This window comes from Monodelphis domestica, chromosome 6 (genome assembly GCF_027887165.1).
Source record: "Monodelphis domestica isolate mMonDom1 chromosome 6, mMonDom1.pri, whole genome shotgun sequence".
Lineage (NCBI taxonomy): Eukaryota > Metazoa > Chordata > Mammalia > Didelphimorphia > Didelphidae > Monodelphis > Monodelphis domestica.
Window position 1 is genome coordinate 14,304,808 of NC_077232.1, and position 19,909 is coordinate 14,324,716.

Below are 19,909 nucleotides of genomic sequence, written 5' to 3' on the forward strand. Positions count from 1 at the left end.
GCAGTCTAGACATGCGATACTTCCTCTCCCCAGCACCCACCAGTATAGACTACCTCAAAACACCATAAAAACCATTTTCAGCAGAATGGAGGAACTCTACAGTGGGGCTCAGCATTGAAATATGAAAAGGTAAATATGAAAGAGAGGGAAAAGGAGAAAAGTGTTTTTATTTTATTCAAACTCTTCTTTAAAGGCTACAATTAGATCAAATTATATATATATATATATATATATATATATATATATATTAATATATGTGGAAAATGTTATTTTTAGCTCTCAAAAATTGTATTCATTATTATAGTAATTAGAAGAATCACTCATACAAAAAGATTGGGGCATTAAGGGTTATAAGATGATATGCAAAAAAAAAGAAAAAGGGGTGGGGGGTACTGATGATTGTACCAAGAGATACTTGAAGAAATAAAATAAATAGAATAATCTTTGTCACACAAAGATATGCATGGGAAGGGGAAGGGAAGAATACTCTTATAAGAGGGAGAGGAAAAGGGTGCTACTAGGTAATACTTAAACCTTACTCTCAGTGAAAGCAAATCTGAGAGGGAAGAGCATCTAGATTCATTGGGATCTTGAAGTCTATCTTATCTTACAGGGAAGGAAGAAGGGAAAACTAAAGGGGAAAGGGGAGAGGATGTTCCAAAAAAGGGAGGGATAACACCATATCAGAAAAAGACATCTAACAAGCCATCAAAGATCTCCCTGAGAAAAAAATCCCCAGGGCCTGATGGATTCACAATCAAATTCTATTAAACATTCAAAGAACAGCTAATCCCAATACTATACAACAAATTTGGCATAATAAGCAAAGAGGGAGTTCTACCAAATTCCTTTTAGGACACAAATATGGTACTGATTTCAAAGCCAGGCAGGCAGGTAGATTGATTATATTGCCTTTTTTACACCAGATAATACAATTGCTGCAACCTATGACATCAGCTCTCTTTCTATCTCCCTGCCTCAAATGTGTTATTGTAGACAACATATCATAGGATTTTGATTTTTAATTCACTTTGTTATCTGGTTCCATCTCATGGATGAGTTCTTCCCATTCCCATTTATTGCTTTGATTATTAATGTGAATTCACTTCCAACTTATTTTCCCAATTTGATACTTTCCTTCTTTCCACTCACTCTTCCTTATCTGGATGGTTTGATATGAACCACTACCTCCCTCATTTCATCCTCTCTTCCATTAATTCTCCCCCTTTGTCTCTGCCCCTTGGTGTGACTTTGCTGTGAAATAGCCTCCTTCCTCACTTCAGTGTAACTCAATCTCTTTGTCTCTATTTTCAGATATTTTCTACAAAAAAAGTTGTTTCACTTTGTTACCTTGTTGATTCTACTCCACCAGAATTCTTTTTGAGCCCCATTACAAGGTTATTTGGAGAGGTTTGAGCTTTCCTTACCTCTACTCAACCCTCTTGGGCCATTTCTCAGATTTAACTATTTACAAAAGAATATGTTCTTTCATTTAAAATGGAAAAGAAAGCAGCCCAAATTCTCTAAAAATCTTGTGGAAGACCAAACTTTGTCCATATGTCCATATTTGAACTCAGATGCTTAAATATGGTCATACTCTCCTACAGACTATGGTCAAGTCATTTTGGCATCTTCCAATCTTGCTTTTGAGAGCAAGAAGTCAGCCAGCATTTATTTACCACTTATTACATGTAAAGCACTGTTATAGATATTGGGGATGAAATAATTGGCCATGTGCCAATGTATCTATCTGGTAGCCATGGCTTAGGGTGAAATTATTCCTAAGTAGTTAATTCAGGAAGGGTCACAGCAATGAGCTGATAGAATATTACATAGAAAACACTAATTCTTTAATGAAAAGAGTGATATTTTAAAAATGAATACATTTTAAGGAATTATCAAAATTGGGTTTGTTATAATAATGGGTACATAAAGGAAACTAGTGTAGAGATCATTATTTATTGTATGCAAGTGTAAAGCATAAGTAGACTGGATCACATTTTAGGTGTAGCAATAAGAGATGAAGTGATAGTATGTTCTGTGGGAACATTTATCTCATACTGAGAAATCAGGGATACATGTAGGCTAAGTGTTGGTCCCACAATGGGAAATTGATGAGAAGACTGAGAAAAGAGTCTTCCTCAATGAATATTTATATCTGGGTTGTGATGTACCTCTCTGGAAGAAAAACTTATATTGATGGTATTGACATGAAATTCTTTTGATTATTATTATGTGTATATTGATTTCAGTAATGCTTAAGTGTATACAGCTACTGGCCAGGGCATTGTGGTTAATATTATTAAGGCTAGATTCAACACCTTCTAGGACCTGTTGGGTCTTGTCATGGAAACTATCACTCTCCCTTTCTGCCTTTTCTTCTAAAACTGGAGTCTGACTGATGTAATATTTGGAAATAAGAGTCATTGCAAAGAATTAGCTTGGTGAGAGTGGAAGTATCACTCCAGGAGTCCTTAAGCACTCAATTGAGAAAGATGAAACAGCACTTTGGACATCTCAAACCCCAGGGAAGCTGCTAATACTGCAGGGATTGAAACAAGGAAGCAGGTGGCCAAACTTATTTCATCACTTGAGTTTTTAACTCATGAAGGAGGATGCAGGTCAAGAGTTGCAGGGCAGGATGGTCTGTCCCCAGATGCTCTCACTTTCTGACTCTGGTCAACATAGTTTTTTGACTAACACTCCAGAGGCCATTTTCACTCCCTGTCCATAGGGAACAAAGTGAATAATATCCAGAAGGCAAAAAAGCCCCATAAATATACTGTTTTCAGCTATTTTTTCCTTTATCCTAAACAGAAGCCTCTGTCATATCCATTATTAGGATTTCCCAACTAATAGGGGTTGCTTAAAGTAGAATAGTTTAAAAATTATTAGAAAAGTAAAATCTTTAGAAACAGAGAATGTGTCTGTGGTTTCCTGAAAAACATCCCGAATTCTTTTAGATTTCTTTATTCTTTACCACTTTATAGATTTTGGAATTTGGCCATGGATTTTGGGAAACTGGGGCTATTTTTATTTAGATTATTTGTGATCCTGATTTTTCAGTTTTCTTTTTTTGAATATCAGATGGGGGAGCAACCTTGTCACTTAAAAAGACGTTACAACCATAATTATAGAAAGGAAGGCCATATAGTTATAGGGGCCTTCCTTTCCATGTTTCTGAAGGCACAACTTAATATTAGGAAGAGAGATTTCAGATGTCCTCCACTCTGGTCAAGCGGAAATCCTGAGTAAGTTTTTATTTCTGTGTTCTTTTTCTTATTGGTGAAATGTCATCATTCATATTCCTGACTGACTTATGTGGGAAGAATTGTGTTTTACCTGGCCTCACAGCTTTGGGTAGAGAAAAGATTTGGGCTTGAATGTTGTAAGGAAAATGGTATTCAGGAAGCTGGTAAAATCATAGGCTTTTTTCATTGTGTATTGTGCAGCAAGCAGACAGAAATTATTTATACATACTATGTCATGATATAGATACAGAGAAATGCATCAGCATGGATGGAAGAAACTCATTGAGGGCAAAGATTAGGGAGGCAGAGCAGGGAGGGAATACACTCAATGTTGGGATCAAGTGGCAAAATTAGCATCCCCAAGAATACCCTTATTTGAGAAAAGGCTACTAGTCCCAAGTATAGACAGGCAGATTTCTTATCACATATTGATGAAGAAGTGTTTGGGATCACTTATTTATCCTCTCCTTGGATGAGTTTTACTAGGGCTACTCTCTGAATCTTTTGTAATAAACTAAAAAAAGCATCTATGATTAACTTGCTAAGGCACCAGAAAAGAGAACTACTTCAGAATTCCATAATCACTCTAAAGTTTTCTCCAACCTATAGCTTCAAGTCTTATCTGCCTGAAAGAGAGTTAGCAGTGGAATGGTACGAAATGTTTCTTTCCCTATATGCTTTTATGGCCTTTAGGACAACTAGGTGAAAGTGACTTCTTACTGGAGCTTTATCATTATCATATAATAGCAAAGTATGAATAAACTATCAAACAAAATTAAGTTTTAAATAAGCAAAAGAACCATGTATTTAGATGCCTGAAAAAATTCATCAATTGTATTGAGTTTTCACCACTTCTATACCCAGGAAATATAAACTTGGGAGATTCCACTCCATGGAACTATCTAACCACCATGTGCAGGTCAGGAGGAATGGATTAAAAAAATGACCTTGACCTCACAAATAAAATCAATTAAGAACATGGTAAAGTTAGATATATTTGAGATTATTGTTTGCATCAATAATTCTCCTTCTGAGTAAGATTGCTTTTGGGAAACTTTAGAAATTGTGTACATATAAAATGCCCTCACTTGTCTTTAATAATCCCAATCTTTTTACTCTGATTTCTCTGTTTTTATTTCCTCTTCCTTCTCAATGTTTTGATTTTTTTCTTTAATTTGAGGAGAGAAGATATTGATTTAATCTAATTATAGAGTCGTCATTAGGTGGTTGTCACAGTGTCCTTCAAGAAAATGGCATTGTGCATGCTATTTTCTAGGATATATCCAACCTGTGTTGTGAGAATTATTCATTATTTATTATTCCTCCTGCATGTAATATCTAGTCAGCAGGTGGAGTTTTGCTAATATGTGGGCATGCAAAATCTCTCAAAAATATTTTTCTTCCTCTCATTTAATTCTTTTCCTTTACAGGTGATAATATATTAGGACTCCTCATATTCTTCCCTCAAAAATCTTTTTATTCCTTCTTCTGGTTAGACTTCCTTGATAATTGTCTTCTTTTTTGCCAGAATTCCTTCATCTTGTCTTTATTCTGAACATACAACTGTAAGGATGGAGAAAGTATTTCAGCAATCTCATTAGGTTTTATTATGATAAAAGTCTATCTTAACACTAATAACTATCAGGATTTTCTTTTTTTTTTTAATCTTCAAAGTTAGTTACCAACACTCTTCTGTTTACATTGGAAAAGACCTCAGTCTTTTCAAGCTAAATGTCCCCCAAATGCAATAACTCAAGTCCCATCATTTCTAAAGGCTTGGTGAAGTACAAGAGTGTAATATATCCAATTTTCAGAAGGCACAGAGCTAAAAGGCATTAATAAAAGAATGAATGTAAACTCAGGTCAATGGATAGTTCTGGAAGATATGACGATGGAAAAGGAATCAATAAGGAGAACCTTGGTTGTATTATCTGCATTCTTTATTTTGTTTTCCAAACCAACAACACCAGAATACTCCACCTGACATGGATACAATGAGAAAAAATGTTGGAAGAATTTAGTCAAAAATGAATTGATAGGAAGGGAAGAATTTTCTGATAGTAAAAAGAATGTGAGGATCTCTCAAGTATAAAATTCTAATTAGACCACTTTTGGTGGATTGTGTTCTTTTCTGGTCCCAGCATTGTAGAAAATTTGACAGGTTGAAAAAGATGTGGACTCATAGGGGAAATGTGGTAAATGTCATCATGTACCAAAGACGGTTAATCTAGAAAACTCCCTTCATTGTTGGGTGGAAGGGGTTTTGAATTAATTTCATAAATAGGGCAGCTGATTTAAATTCATATACATGTAAATTTAGGGTTCTTGGTAGGAACTGCCTCCTAATAATTAAAGTGATATAAATATTAAATGAATTCTTTTTAGAGATTGTATAGCCCTGAACCTTAAAAGAAAGCAGAAGACCTCATGTATCTTGGAAAGAATATTTTTTGGTAAGAATGTTTGGACATTCACAAAGCTTCTGTAATAATGTTTGATGACATGAGTGTTTGTGCCAATGTTATTCCTTGGCTCCAGTAACAAAGGAACATCGATGTCTGATTATGGCATACAAAGCCAAATTAGTACTTATCTGTTGCAGTTTTAGAGCTTTTCAGACTCTGACTCAAAACTACTTTTCCTTTGAAGGTTTATTGCCCAATGATAATTTACAAGTCATTGACATTGAGTCGAATCCGATTTACTTGCTTTCTTTCATTCCAGGAATCTCAGGTCTTTCCTGGTATCTTAACACAGGCTGTCTGAAAGATGCTCTCATGTCTACTCTGCCACTCAAAATACTTTTTTTTCCTTTAAAACTGATCATGTGCACTACTTAGTATACGGATTTTACTTTGAGTCTTCATGTTACCATGATTAAATTCCTGAAATTTCTTTGTAATCATTTGTGGTATATCTGCTTTTATTGCATGTGTTTATATATGTATATAAGTTATTTTCTATGAATCATATATAAGAAAATACATATTAAGGTTTAATTTCTATTCTTAGATTTCTAGCTCCAAGAATGTTGTTTGGCACAGAAAGTGTATTTTGCAAATAAATATGTAAATAATACATGACAGAGAAAATCAGAGTTAGGGACATGTGACTAGTCTTCCACTGTGGAATTTCTGTGATAGCATGATTTCTCAAACAGCACCAACCACTTATATAAGTATTGTCAGACTCCTACCACAGATTATTCTTGGTAACTGTTGTTTCTCCTTTTAATCAGGTACTATTAAAAATATAGTGACTATCACAAAAATTTGCAGATTGATTTCACTGTAAAATTTACCTGTGTATTGTTGTATTCTACTATGGGTGATTTGTTTTTCTTCTCTGCACAATAGCTATTCTAAATCTGTGCTTGCTTTCCAAATTCCAGAATCTCAATATTCTCTTTCTCTTCAGCTGTGCTCATTGCCTTAAAATATACTGAAAACAAGCCATTAGGTTTATTTCCTAATCCTCCCAGTTCATTGCCAACATATTTTCCCATATTTGTCTATCCTTTCTTCATTGATTCCAGTGCCTGAAGAAAGGTGTATACATTCACTTGCACACTCATAATTTCAATCAGCCTGTAAACTTTTCAGTTACATCTTTTTTTCCTTCGCTCATGGACTGCCCTTTTAGTATCAGTCATGTTTTACAAATAGTATGTGGAATATTCTGCTAATGACCCATATTTTTTCCATTATGATACTTTGCCATTCCTGTGCCTTCCAAGTTGTGCCTTGTTCTGACTTTCTTCTTGTCACATTAGGTACATGCTCAAGCATTACCAACATTTTCTCACTGTCCAATTTGCTGTGGATGAGATCAACAAGGATTCCCATCTCCTGCCCAATGTAACTCTGGGATATCAGTTATTCAATAATTTCCATCAAAGTGACTTGGCTGTGGAGGCTTCTTTGATATGGTTGTCTGGAAAGGGTCCAACTATCCCTAACTATAGCTGTGACAGGCAGCATAAATCAATGGTTGCCATTGGAGGGATGTCATCTACATTGACAATGGCTATAGCCCCTTTGTTAGGACTATATAAAGTCCCACAGGTAAGTGAGGCAATACTTTTTTCCCTTTTGCAACACATATTCTCTCTCTGTGTTTATAATAGCTAATACAATATATAAACTGTACTTGCACCAGAGAGCCAATCCACATTCATCAAGAAGCCCTTGGCACAGATTTGAAATAAGAAATAGAAAAAGTAGAGAAAAGTCCCTTCCATGAAGGAATTCACTCTGTTGTTTAATTGAGATTGAATTTTTTGTTTTGAGTGATGATTTTGAATCAAGTAAATATCTTCCCAAATTATATAGCTATTATCTCAGTTCACCTTGTTATATTTTAGTAAAATTCTGAAGAGTATAGATGGAAAGTTTTTTTTTCCTCTCACAAAGGAAAATTACCAGCATTAGGAGTATATTCCTATTCATTGTGAAATTAATTTGTATATTTATCCTACATATATGAAGCAATTATCCATCCCATCAGTGCTCTGTTCTAATACTTAGTATCCAATTCTGTGTTTACAGTGATCATTACATTTCAATTGAGAATTTGTTCCGTTCTTTCATCTGGGCCTCATTTGTCAAATACGTGACATATTCTTTATACACGAATTGTTTACTCAATTGAAAGTATTTCTGGGGAATAAATATCAAATGTCTGATGTGCATTTTCTTTTTTTTTTAATTTTTATTTGGACATTTCCAAACATTATTCATTGGAAACAAAGATCATTTTCTTTTCTTCCCTCCCCCCTCCCACCACCTCTCCCATAGCCCACACGCAATAACACTGGATATCGCCTGTGTTCTTGATTCAAACCCATTTCCATGTTGTTGGTATATGCATTAGAGTGTTCATTTAGAGTCTCTCCTCAGTCTTATCCCCTCCACCCCTGTAGTCAAGCAGTTGCTTTTCATCAGTGTTTTTACTCCCACAGTTTATCTTCTGCTTGTGGATAGTGTTTTTTAGATCCCTGCAGATGGTTCAGGGACATTACATTGACACTAATGGAGTAATCCGTTACCTTCGATTGTACCACAGTGTATCAGTCTCTGAGTACAATGTTTTCCTGGTTCTGCTCCTCTCGCTCTGCATCACTTCCTGGAGGTTGTTCCAGTCTCCATGGAATTCCTCCAGTTCATTATTCCTTTTAGCACAATAGTATTCCATCACCAACATATACCACAATTTGTTCAGCCATTCCCCAATTGAAGGGCATCCCCTCATTTTCCAATTTTTGGCCACCACAAAGAGTGCAGCTATGAATATTCTTGTAAAGTCTTTTTCCTTATTATCTCTTTGGGGTACAAGCCTGATGTGCATTTTCTAACTGGATCCTCAGTGAATATTATGATGAATGAAAAAAACCCCTGAGTGGTCTGGATATAGAGTCATTAGGACAATGAAGCAAAATTAAGAGTTGATTCAATGAAAAAGCAGAATGCCATTTACTTGCTTGCCCAAAACCATCCTTCCATAGGCAAGGAAGATGGGTGTTTGGATCATAAAAGTAAGATATGATATATTTCAGGAAATTCCCTGATGTTTCTCTGCCACAACTTCCATATACTATCATTGCTTCTTTCCATCATTTTTTGGTATTCTCACAGCTGTCATTCTTCAAAGATCATCATGATCCATCATTCTTTTTTCTTAGTAGTTTCCTATGAGGAGTAGTTGTAAAAATCAGCATTTATTTTAACAGCCATCACTGAAATTCATGAATAATTACCCAGAGGTCAATCAATACAATTACATTCGCACCACAATAATTATGTATTGTCACAGGACATCCATTGTACAAACAAGTAGGGATCAAGAACATGTAATTATGAAAAATAAAAATATCATTATTTTATGTAGTTTTTATTATTCTGTTAGGCCAGAAAATGGGGGCACTAATTATGTTATATTCATAAATAACTTTTGTATTTCCTTTACTCAATAGCTACTATTTTAGCTGCCTTCATGGCCTTTGGAATAAATTGTTCTTATCAGTCCATTCTGATGAAGCAGCTTTTCACTTGCTTGAGATAGACATCCTATCTTAGTAACTGGTTTCAGGATGGTCAGTTACCCTCAATCTAGTTTAGAATGTCTGAAAAAAGGTTTTACTGTTATGTGGTCACTTTGCATGCTAGAGCTCCTAGGAGTCACACATAAGTTTTGATAGTTGCCAAAGGAGTATTGGATTTTTGGGGGGTGGGGTGGGGTGGGGTGGGACTAGCAATTCATAGCCTTATTGAGTCCAATTCAGGTTTGCAGTATTCTGATATGCACTCAATCGATGACTTTTCTGCTCTTAGTGATTATTAACTCTGGGGCCTTCAATACCTCCTTGTTATCCTGACATGAATAGACTCCTTGACTTAGAAAGCTGGATAAAGGAATATTTGATTTATAAGGTGAAAAAGTGATGAGATCAGTTAGAGAGCACATATAACTAAGCTTAAACATTAAACGTATAAGTTCATTCATGAAACAGAATCTGTTCTTTTTGCATAACTATGAAAAAGAATTTGAAGCAATGAGTTGATGTTCCAAAGAAACTGATTTTTAAAAAGATGCATGTAAGAAAAGAGGGACTAATAGGAAGAGCTGTCTACAAGTAGAAGAGTGTTTTTAGAGGAAAATGATATTTCTTCATTACAAAGTTTCAAATACAGAATAAATAATTGCTTAAGGAGACATGGAAGGAAGGATTATTTATTCAGTCCTGTTTAAGAGTTCTTTTCAAAATGGCTCAGTTCTAAATTCTGTGATTTGGTGACCTGAAACTTAAATCCACCTACAAAACTGTCATCTCTTCAATCAATTGTAGTCATGATCTATCCAGTCAAATGAACAAGAATCTATCAATACTTTCTATGTATTTACCTTAAGCAATTGCTTGAGATGACATTTAAAAGAGAACTCAGAAATTATGTATATTTCAGCTTTCCAGTTATTTTTTCTTTCTATTTATGTAGCTCAGCTATGGCCCATTTGATCTTCTCCTGTCTGATGAGTCTCAGTATCCATATGTCTATCAACTGGGCAGCAGGGAATCCACTCTGCACCTGGCAGCAGTCCAACTGATGCTACATTTTGGCTGGACTTGGATGGGGCTGATTATTTCAGATGACATGAGAGGGGAACAATTCCTCAGGGATCTGAATGAGGAGATGGCCTCGAATGCTATGTGTTTGGCTTTTACAGAAAAAGTTCCTGAAAATTTTTTAAAGAAAAACGAAGACATTAATTTCTTGTCTAGGATCCTTCAGTCCTCATCCAAAGTGATATTCATCTATGGAAACACAGACTCCATTAAAGAAATTTCTCATTTATTGAAGTTTTATGCTTTCTCTGGTAAGATGTTGGTCACCACTTCATCCTGGGATTTTTCTGCAGAAGCTACTGATTCAATGATGACCAATTTTCATGGTACATTAATATTTTCTCAATTCAGGAAGGAGATTCCTGGTTTCACAGATTTCCTAAGAAGTGTGCATCCCCGTGCCAACCCTGAGGACATTTTCCTAAAGACCGTCTGGCAGGTGGTCTTTAAATGTTCACTTTCAGAAATAAGTCCTGTAGATATGATTCGTCGAGCATGCCATGAAAATTTTTCCTTAACACAGGTATCACCTCGTTATTTGGATAAGAACATAATTGAAAAGAGTTATAATATCTACAATGGTGTTTATTTATTTGCTCGTGCTCTCCACCACATGCTTCAGACTGAAGGAAAAGATGTATCAGATCTTGCAGCAAACTCACTTCTTTCTTGGACGGTAACATTTCTCTTGCATTGTCCTGGGTACTGTATGGAGAGTGCCAGGGTTCCACCTATGAGAGAGAAAGCAGAGAGGTAGAGAAAGATAGAGAGAGAGAGATAATAGAGATAACAAAGCAAGCACCAGATGGGAACACTTGGTCTCTAAGAGCTCCTTTTATTGTGACTAAAAGAAAGACTTTTATAGAGTGTAAAATGCTAAACATTACAAGATTCTTGGGGGGTGCTGCTTTCCCACAGAATACTGTTTATAAAATGACTTCACATTAGCAAACTGAGAAAGAGTGACAGTTTATCTGTTCTGTGTAATTTAGGGAAAGGAGGGTTTGGTTCTTTCATCATGATATTACAGACTTCTTGGCTCTTCAGAGTAAGGATGGACTCAGGGTTTGATGATGACCAAACTGGGGGAGGAATCCTTTCTTGTCTAAGTTACAGCCTAGAGAACAGCTGCTCTGTTAGCTGAGACTGTCCTTTCCGAATAGTCTCAGCCAAAGTTATAAGCATGTTCTTTCTGTCTGTTCTTCCTCAGTGGGCCTAATTTGTCCTAGGTATCTCCACTGTACCCTTGGTGTTAGTATAGCCTATTCACACCATTCTTTTTTTTTTTGTTTGTTTTATCTTTGTTTTCTCTTAATAACAAATTTCTACATAAGAGTTCCAATCTTATATGATTCAGTTTGTCTCCCTTGTTTCTTCTCTCCCCACACTTGAGGTTGACAAGAAATACAATCTAGATTATTCATGCATTATCATTCAAAGCATATTTCCATGTTATTCACTTTTCTTAGTGAATAATCTTATAAAACTGAAACCTCAAATCATATACCCAAATAAACAAGCACTCACATCATTCAATAACTGGTTATCTCTTATTTGTATGATATTGCAATGATCTTAAATGTCAATATGACCTCTTGATCCTTATGAATTTCATGTCTTCTTATATGATTATATGACATTCAGTGCACTAACAATGCTATTATCTCAGATAATCATCATTTACAATAATTCTCATACAATAATCTTGGTGAAAATGTTGATATTCTTCTTTATGCACATCTTTCTCGATATGAGTCTATGTATTGCTATGAGAATTCCATTAAATTAACTTCAATTTAGGGTATTTATTCTGGCCTAGATCATAATCCTACAAATAATATGATACTCACTGATCAATTTTATTTTATCTTCTAACAATAAATGTGTGCTGATCAAAATATTTGATACTTGCACATGTTAAAGATGTAAAAGGTTGTATTCATGATGCATTGCTTTCTAAAAAGAGGAACTCATTACTGATAATCTTATTCTGTGTCTTATTCCTACTCTCTGGAGTAACATGTTGCTTTGGTAGATATGCTGGGAAACTGGAGTCATAGGAATTATCTTAGCTATATATGATTTGTAAAATAATATTATATATATATATATGCATAGAAAGCCTAAGCTTTGAATGAGCATATTTAAATACAATAATGTGGTATATTTGCTATGATATAAAGGAATTAGTCACCACAGAATAGATTCGACGTTCAAAGAATTTTATTCAGTAGTCAGTAAGAGAAATTTGAGCTATAAAACCATGACTTGCTTACATAGAATCATCATGAGTCAGAGAAACTTACCAACCAACTTAGACCAGACCAGGAGAAAGAAGTTTAGCCAGGTAACAGATGATCCAGAAAAAAAACAAACAAACACCAGACAGGAAATAGTACTCTATGATTAATGCCAGGAATAGCAAAGATTAGAATAACCAATTTTTTTTGAAAAAAATGAGATTGAACAAAAAAGTAATTTCAAAATATTTTGTAGTTATTAAAGTGTTTGAAAGAGAAAATGGAAGAACAGGTAAGTATTCAGCTCTGAGTGCATGTGCAAATGAGAAATGGCAATAGAAAAGGGCTGCTTAATTTTTTTCTCAAATTCTCTTTTCCATGAGTAAATGTTTTATGATAGAATACAGAAAAATAAAACAGTATAGAGGAAGTTATTTGGTCTCAGTAGGAGTCAGATTATAAAATCCATTAATCCCTGAATTAGCAAATTGAGGTTTAGTAAATATACTGGTAAAGAATAGTCAGACCAGGTCAGGGATGAAGGTGACCCAACTACAAGTTTTGGATTTACTGACTCCAGTCTCTAAGGTCATTTGAAGCTGTGGGTCTGTGGTCAAAAATGAGAGACAAAAGCTCCTGTCCTTTGGGTACTGACTTCACTACCTCCAATCTCTAAAGTGAGAAGACAGCTATGATAATTGACTGAGTGTTGAGTCAGGAGTCAGAAATATTTCACTTAAAACTAAGGTATTTAATTTACAAGGTGACTCTATCCCTTAATCATCAAAATTAATTCATTTTTTTTTGTAGTCTTCAACTACAAGAGATAAAATAGCACCTTTCTAACTGGGCTGTCATGATAATAAAATTATTTCTACCTTATGGTAGAACATGGTGTCTGACATTTAATAGATACTATGTAAATGCTTGTTTTAATAAAAATGAAAATTGTTTTAATTAGCATGTATATAATCATTACTAAATATAAAATATAATTATGAAATATAATGAAAAGTATATAATTTATAATTATATGAGAACACAATAGTAATACACCTCTACTACTTCTATTTTCTTTTAAACATTATGTTATTTGGTCACTTCCAAACATTAATCATTGGAAACAAAGATAATTTTCTTTTCCTCCCCCCCCCCCCAACCACCTCACCCATAGCCAATGTGCGATTCCACTGGGTATCACATGTGTCCTTGATTCGAACCCATTTCCATGTTGTTGGTATTTGCATTAGAGTGTTCATTTAGAGTCTCTCCTCAGTCATATCCCTTCCACCCCTGTAGTCAAGCAGTTGCTTTTCATCGGTGTTTTTACTCCCACAGTTTATCTTCTGCTTGTGGATAGTGTTTTTTAGATCCCTGCAGATTGTTCAGGGACAATGGAGAAGTCCATTACATTCAATTGTACCACAGTGTATCAGTCTCTGTGTACAATGTTTTCCTGGTTCTGCTCCTTTCGCTCTGCATCACTTCCTGGAGGTTGTTCCAGTCCTCATGGAATTCCTCCACTTTATTATTCCTTTGAGCACAATAGTATTCCATCACCAACATATACCACAATTTGTTCAGCCATTCCCCAATTGAAGGGCATCCCCTCAATTTCCAATTTTTGGCCACCACAAAGAGCACAGCTATGAATATTCTTGTACAAGTCATTTTCCTTATTGTCTCTTTGGGGTACAAACTGAGCAGTCTTATGGCTGGATCAGCCATAAGAAAGGGCAGACAGTCTTTTATTACCATTTGGGCATAGTTCCAAATTGCCCTCCAGAATGGTTGGATCAATTCACAACTCCACCAGCAATGAATTAATGTTCCCACTTTGCCACAGCCCCTCCAGCATTCATTACTTTCCATAGCTATCATGTTAGTCAGGCTGCTAGGTGTGAGGTGATACCTCAGAGTTGATTTGATTTGCATCTCTCTGATTATAAGAGATGTAGAGCACTTTTTCATGTGCTTATTAATAGTTTTGATTTCTTTGGCTGAGAACTGCCTGTTCATGTCCCATGCCCATTTATCAATTGGAGAATGGTTTGATTTTTTGTACAATTGATTTAGCTCTTTGTAAATTTGAGTAAGTAAACCTTTGGCAGAGGTTTTTCGGAAGATTGTTTCCCAATTTGTTGCTTCCCTTCTGATTTTAGTTATATCAGTTTTGCTTGTACAAAAACTTTTTAATATGATATATTCCAAATTATTTATTTTGCATTTTGTTACTCTTTCTAAGTCTTGCTTGGTTTGAAAATATTTCCCTTCCCAAAGGTCTGTCATGTATACTATTCTGTGTTCTCCTAATTTTCTTATAATTTCCTTCTTTATGTTCAAGTCATTCACCCATTTTGAATTTATCTTGGTGTAGGGTATGAGGTGTTGATCTAAATCTAATCTTTCCCACACTGTCCTCCAATTTTCCCAGCAATTTTTATAAAATAGTGGATTTTTGTCCCAAAAGCTGGGATCTTTGGTTTTGTCATATACTGTCCTGCTGAGGTCACTTACCCCGAGTCTATTCCACTGATCCTCCTTTCTGTCTCTTAGCCAGTACCAAATTGTTTTGATGACTGCTGCTTTATAACATAGTCTGAGATCTGTGACTGCAAGGCTCCCTTCCCTAGCATTTGTTGTCATTATTTCCCTGGACATCCTTGATCCTTTCTTATTCCAAATGAACTTTGTTATGTTTTTTTCTAAATCTGTAAAAAAAATTTTTGGAAGTTCAATGAGTATGGCAATAAATAGATAAATGGGTTTGGGTAGGATGGTCATTCTGATTATATTGGCTCTTTCTATTCATGAGCAGTTAATGTTTTTCCAATTTTTCAATTCTAGTTTTAGTTGTGTGGAGAGTATTTTGTAGTTGTGTTCATATAGTTCCTGTGTTTGTTTTGGGAGATAGATTCCCAAGTATTTTATTTTGTCTAAGGTGATTTTGAATGGGAATTTTCTTTCTAGTTCTTGTTGCTGAGCTGTGTTGGAAATATATAAAAATGCTGATGACTTAAGTGGATTTATTTTGTATCCTGCAACTTTCTAAAGTTGCGGATTATTTCGATTAGTTTTTTGTTTGATTCTCTAGGATTCTTTAAGTAGACCATCATGTCATCTGAAAAAATGATAACCTGGTCTCCTCCTTGTCCATTTTAATGCCTTCAATTTCTTTTTCTTCTCTAATTGCTACTGCTAGTGTTTCTAGTACAATGTCAAATAATAGAGGTGATAATGGGCATCCTTGTTTCACTCCTGATCTTATTGGGAATGCATCTAGTTTATCCCCATTGCAGATGATATTAGTTGATGGTTTTAGATATATACTGTTTATTATTTTTAGGAATGACCCTTCTATTCCTAAGCTTTCTAGTGTTTTTAAGAGGAAGGGGTGTTGTATTTTAAAAAAGGCTTTTTTCTGTGTCTATTGAAATTATCATGTGATTTTTGTTGATTTGCTTGTTGATGTGGTCAATTATGTGGATGGTTTTCCTAATATTGAACCAGCCATTCATCCCTGGTATGAATCCTACTTGAACATTGTGAATGACTCTTCTGATCACTTGCTGGAGTCTTATTGCTAGTATCCTATTTAAGATTTATGCATTTATATTTATTACGGCGATAGGTCTATAAATTTCTTTCTCTGTTTTTGGCCTGCCTGGCTTTGGAATCAGTACCACGTTTGTTTCATAAAAGGAATTTGAAAGAACTCCCTCTTTGCTTATTATGTCAATTAGTTTGTATAGTATTGGGGTTAGCTGTTCTTTGAATGTTTGATAGAATTTACTGGTGAATCCATCAGGCCCTGGGGATTTTTTCTTAGGAAGTTCTTTGATGGCCTGTTGGATTTCTTTTTCTGATATGGGATTATTTAAGAAATCTATTTCTTCTTCTGTTAGTCTAGGCAATTTATATTTTTGTATATATTCATCCATATCACCTAGGTTTGGTATATTTACTGCCATATAGTTGGGCAAAGTAGTTTTTAATGATTACCTTAATTTCCTCTTCATTGGAGGTGATGTCCCCTTATTCATCCATGATGTTGTTAATTTGCCTTTCTTCTTTCCTTTTTTAAATTAGATTGACCGGTACTCTGTCTATTTTGTCTGTTTTTTTCAAATACCATCTTCAAGTCTTGTTTATTAGCCCAATAGTTCTATCACTTTTGATTTTATTAATTTCTCCCTTAATTTTTAGGATCTCTAGTTTGGTTTTATTCTGGGGTTTTAAAATTTATTTGCTCTCAAATATTTTGATTTGCATTTCCAATTCATTGATCTCTGCCCTCCCTAATTTGTTAATATATGCACTCAAGGATATGAATTTTCCTCTAAGTACTATTTTGGCTGCATCCCATAAGGTTTGAAAATATGTCTCTCCATTGTCATTTTCCTCAATGAAATTATTAATTGTTTCTATGATTTGTTCTCTAACCGATTTTGGAGTATCATATTATTTAATTTCCAATTAATTTTTGATTTGGCTCTCCATGTACCTTTACTGATCAATATTTTTATTGTGTTATGATCTGAAAAGGTTGTAGGAATTATTTCTGCTTTTCTGCATTTGAATTCCATGTTTCTGTGACCTAGTGTATGATCTATTTTTGTGAATGAGCCATTTGGTGCTGAGAAGAAAGTGTCTTCCTTTTTGCCCCTATTTATTTTTCTCCATATGTCTATTAACTCTAATTTTTCTAAGATTTCATTCACTTCTTTTACCTCTTTCTTATTTATTTTTTGATTTGATTTATCTAAATTTGATAATGGTTGGTTCAAGTCTCCCACTAATATGGTTTTACTGTCTATTTCTTCCTTCAATTCTCCTAGTTTTTCAATTAGAAATTTGGATGCTATACCATTTGGTGCGTACATGTTGATTAGTGATATTTCCTCATTGCCTATACTCCCTTTTAACAGAATATATTTACCTTCCCTATCCCTTTTGATCAGGTCTATTTTTGCTTTGGCTTTGTCAGACATCATGATTGCATCTCCTGCCTTCTTTCTATCAGTTGAGGTCCAAAAGGTCTTACTCCATCCTTTAATTCTAACCTTGTGAGTATCAACCCGCCTCATATGTGTTTCTTGAAGACAACATATGGTAGGGTTTTAGGTTCTAATCCAATCTGCTATTTGTCTACATTTTATGGGTGAGTTCCTCCCATTCATGTTCAAAGTTATGACTGTCACTTGTGGATTCCCTGGCATTTTGATATCTTCCCCTAATTCTGACCTTTCTTCTTTAGCTATAACATTTTGAACCATTGATTTACTTTAGGTCAGTCCCCCTAGTCCCCTCCCTTGATATGCTTCCCTTTATAGACCCTCCCTTTTAATGCTCCCTTCCCCTGCCCCCTCTCCTTCTCTCCCTTTTTAAACTACCTTACCCCGTCCCCTCCTTGATTTTCTTTTCTTTCTTATCTTGTTAGATAAGATAGAATTCATGATCCCAGAGGATCTAGATGTTCTTCCCTCTCAGAGTTGATTTCACTGAGAGTAAGGTTTAAGTAATACCACTTCACACTCACTTCCTCTCTTTATCATATGAGGATTCTTCCCCTCCCTTTCCCATGTGTATCTTTGTATGGGGAAGATTATTCTATTAAGTCCCCCCTATTTCTTGAAATAAATCTTAGTATAATCAACGATTCCCCCCTCTCTTTTTCTTTCTTTCCCCCCCTTTCACCAAATCTTCTTGATGCCACAATCTTTCCCTATGCATGATTCTTCTAACTACTCTTATGATGCATATAATTTTTAGAGTTACACAATATATTTCCCCCACATATTAATATATATGTATATATACATATATAATTTAATGTAAATGTAGTCCTTATAGAAGAGAGTTTGACTTAAAGGAAAAGATAAGATTTATCTCCTTTTCCCTTTCTTTCATATTTAACTTTTCATGTTTCTCTTGCTTTCTGTGATTGGATATCAAATTTTCCACTAAGTTCTGGTCTTTTCTTAGCAAATGTTTGGAAATCTTCTATTTTGTTGAATGCCCATACTTTCTCCTGGAAGTAGATAGTCATTTTTGCTGGGTAGTTGATTCTTGGTTGAAGACCCAGCTCTCTTGCCTTTCTAAATATTGTGTTCCATGCTTTGCAGTCTCTTAGCGTGTTAGCCACTAAATCATGTGTGATCCTTATAGGAACCCCTCTATATCTGAAGCTCCTCTTCTTGGCTTCTTGTAGGATTTTCTCCTTTGCTTGGAAGTTCTTGAATTTGGCGATTACATTCCTGGGGGTTGTCTTTTGGGGGATTTAGTATAGAGGGTGTTCTATGAACCCTTTCTATTTCTATTTTGCTTCCTTGCTCCAGAACATGGGCCATTTTCTTCTATAATCTCCTGTAGTATAGCCTTGATGTTTTTGTTTTTCTCTGGTTTTTCGGGCAGACCAATAATTCTCAAGTTGTCTCTTCTTCCTCTGTTTTCCTGGTATGTTACCTTGTGAGTGAGATAGTTTGTGTTTTCTTCTAATTCATTAATTTTTTGGCTTTACTTTATTAATTCTTGCTGTTTTGAAAACTCACTGTCTTCCAGTTGCTTATTTCTAGTCTTTAGGGACTAGATTTGTTTTTCAGCTGGTTCTGCCTTTTTGTTAGAGACTTCCAGCTCTTTATCCAATTGTGAAGTCTTGTATATCAGACTGCTGATCTCTTTCTCACATTTTTCTTATCAGAAGTTTTCCATCTTTTGGATAAGCTCCAATTTGAGTTCTTCCAGAGCTTGTGGATAATTAACATTTTGGGAGACATGTTTTGATTTTGTTTGGATTTCATCCTCTCTCTCTTATTTTCCTTGGGTACTCCTACCATAAAAGTTTTCAATAGACACTTTTTTCCCTTTCTTCTTGGAGGCTTGATTTTGGGCCATGTGAGCCATTCCTTTGGTGGTTTTATTCCCCTTTCCTTTTTAGTCTGAGGTCTGGGTGATATGGGCAGGTTTTCTGTGAATTTAGGTTGCCTCTGACTAGTTCTTCCCAGACTCCAAGGTTTCTTAGAGTGCCGTCCCCTGTGCTCAGCGCACCTGCCCCTGTGTTCAGTACTCCTGCCCCTGTGCTCTGTGATCTCTTATCACCCGTGCCCAGGAATCTCCTGTAAAACCGCTGAGGGGTAGAACTCTGGTATTCCCTGTAAGTTTCCAGGGAGCCTGGTTTGCTCCCCCCTTCAGTACAGCAAGGAACAACGCTTTGGCCTTAAGCAGTTTTTATAGACTCTCAAGACTCCTCACTGTTACCAGTTGCAGGGGACCTGCCATCTGTGCGCTCTCCAGTTTCC

The 19,909-nt window shown here is 35.3% G+C and overlaps 1 protein-coding gene across 2 annotated transcripts in view; it reads left to right on the plus strand.

Annotated features, from left to right (window-relative positions):
• The first annotated feature begins 3,006 nt into the window (after positions 1 to 3,006).
• The window catches only part of VN2R639 (vomeronasal 2 receptor 639), a 33,533-nt gene continuing 16,630 nt past the window's right edge, over positions 3,007 to 19,909 (plus strand). Inside the window, exons 1-3 of one of the 2 annotated variants that reach the window (XM_016422768.2) lie at positions 3,007 to 3,251; positions 7,024 to 7,315; positions 10,244 to 11,047. In XM_016422768.2, the coding sequence (XP_016278254.2) occupies positions 3,007 to 3,251; positions 7,024 to 7,315; positions 10,244 to 11,047 (1,341 nt within the window). 2 annotated transcript variants of the gene reach the window in all.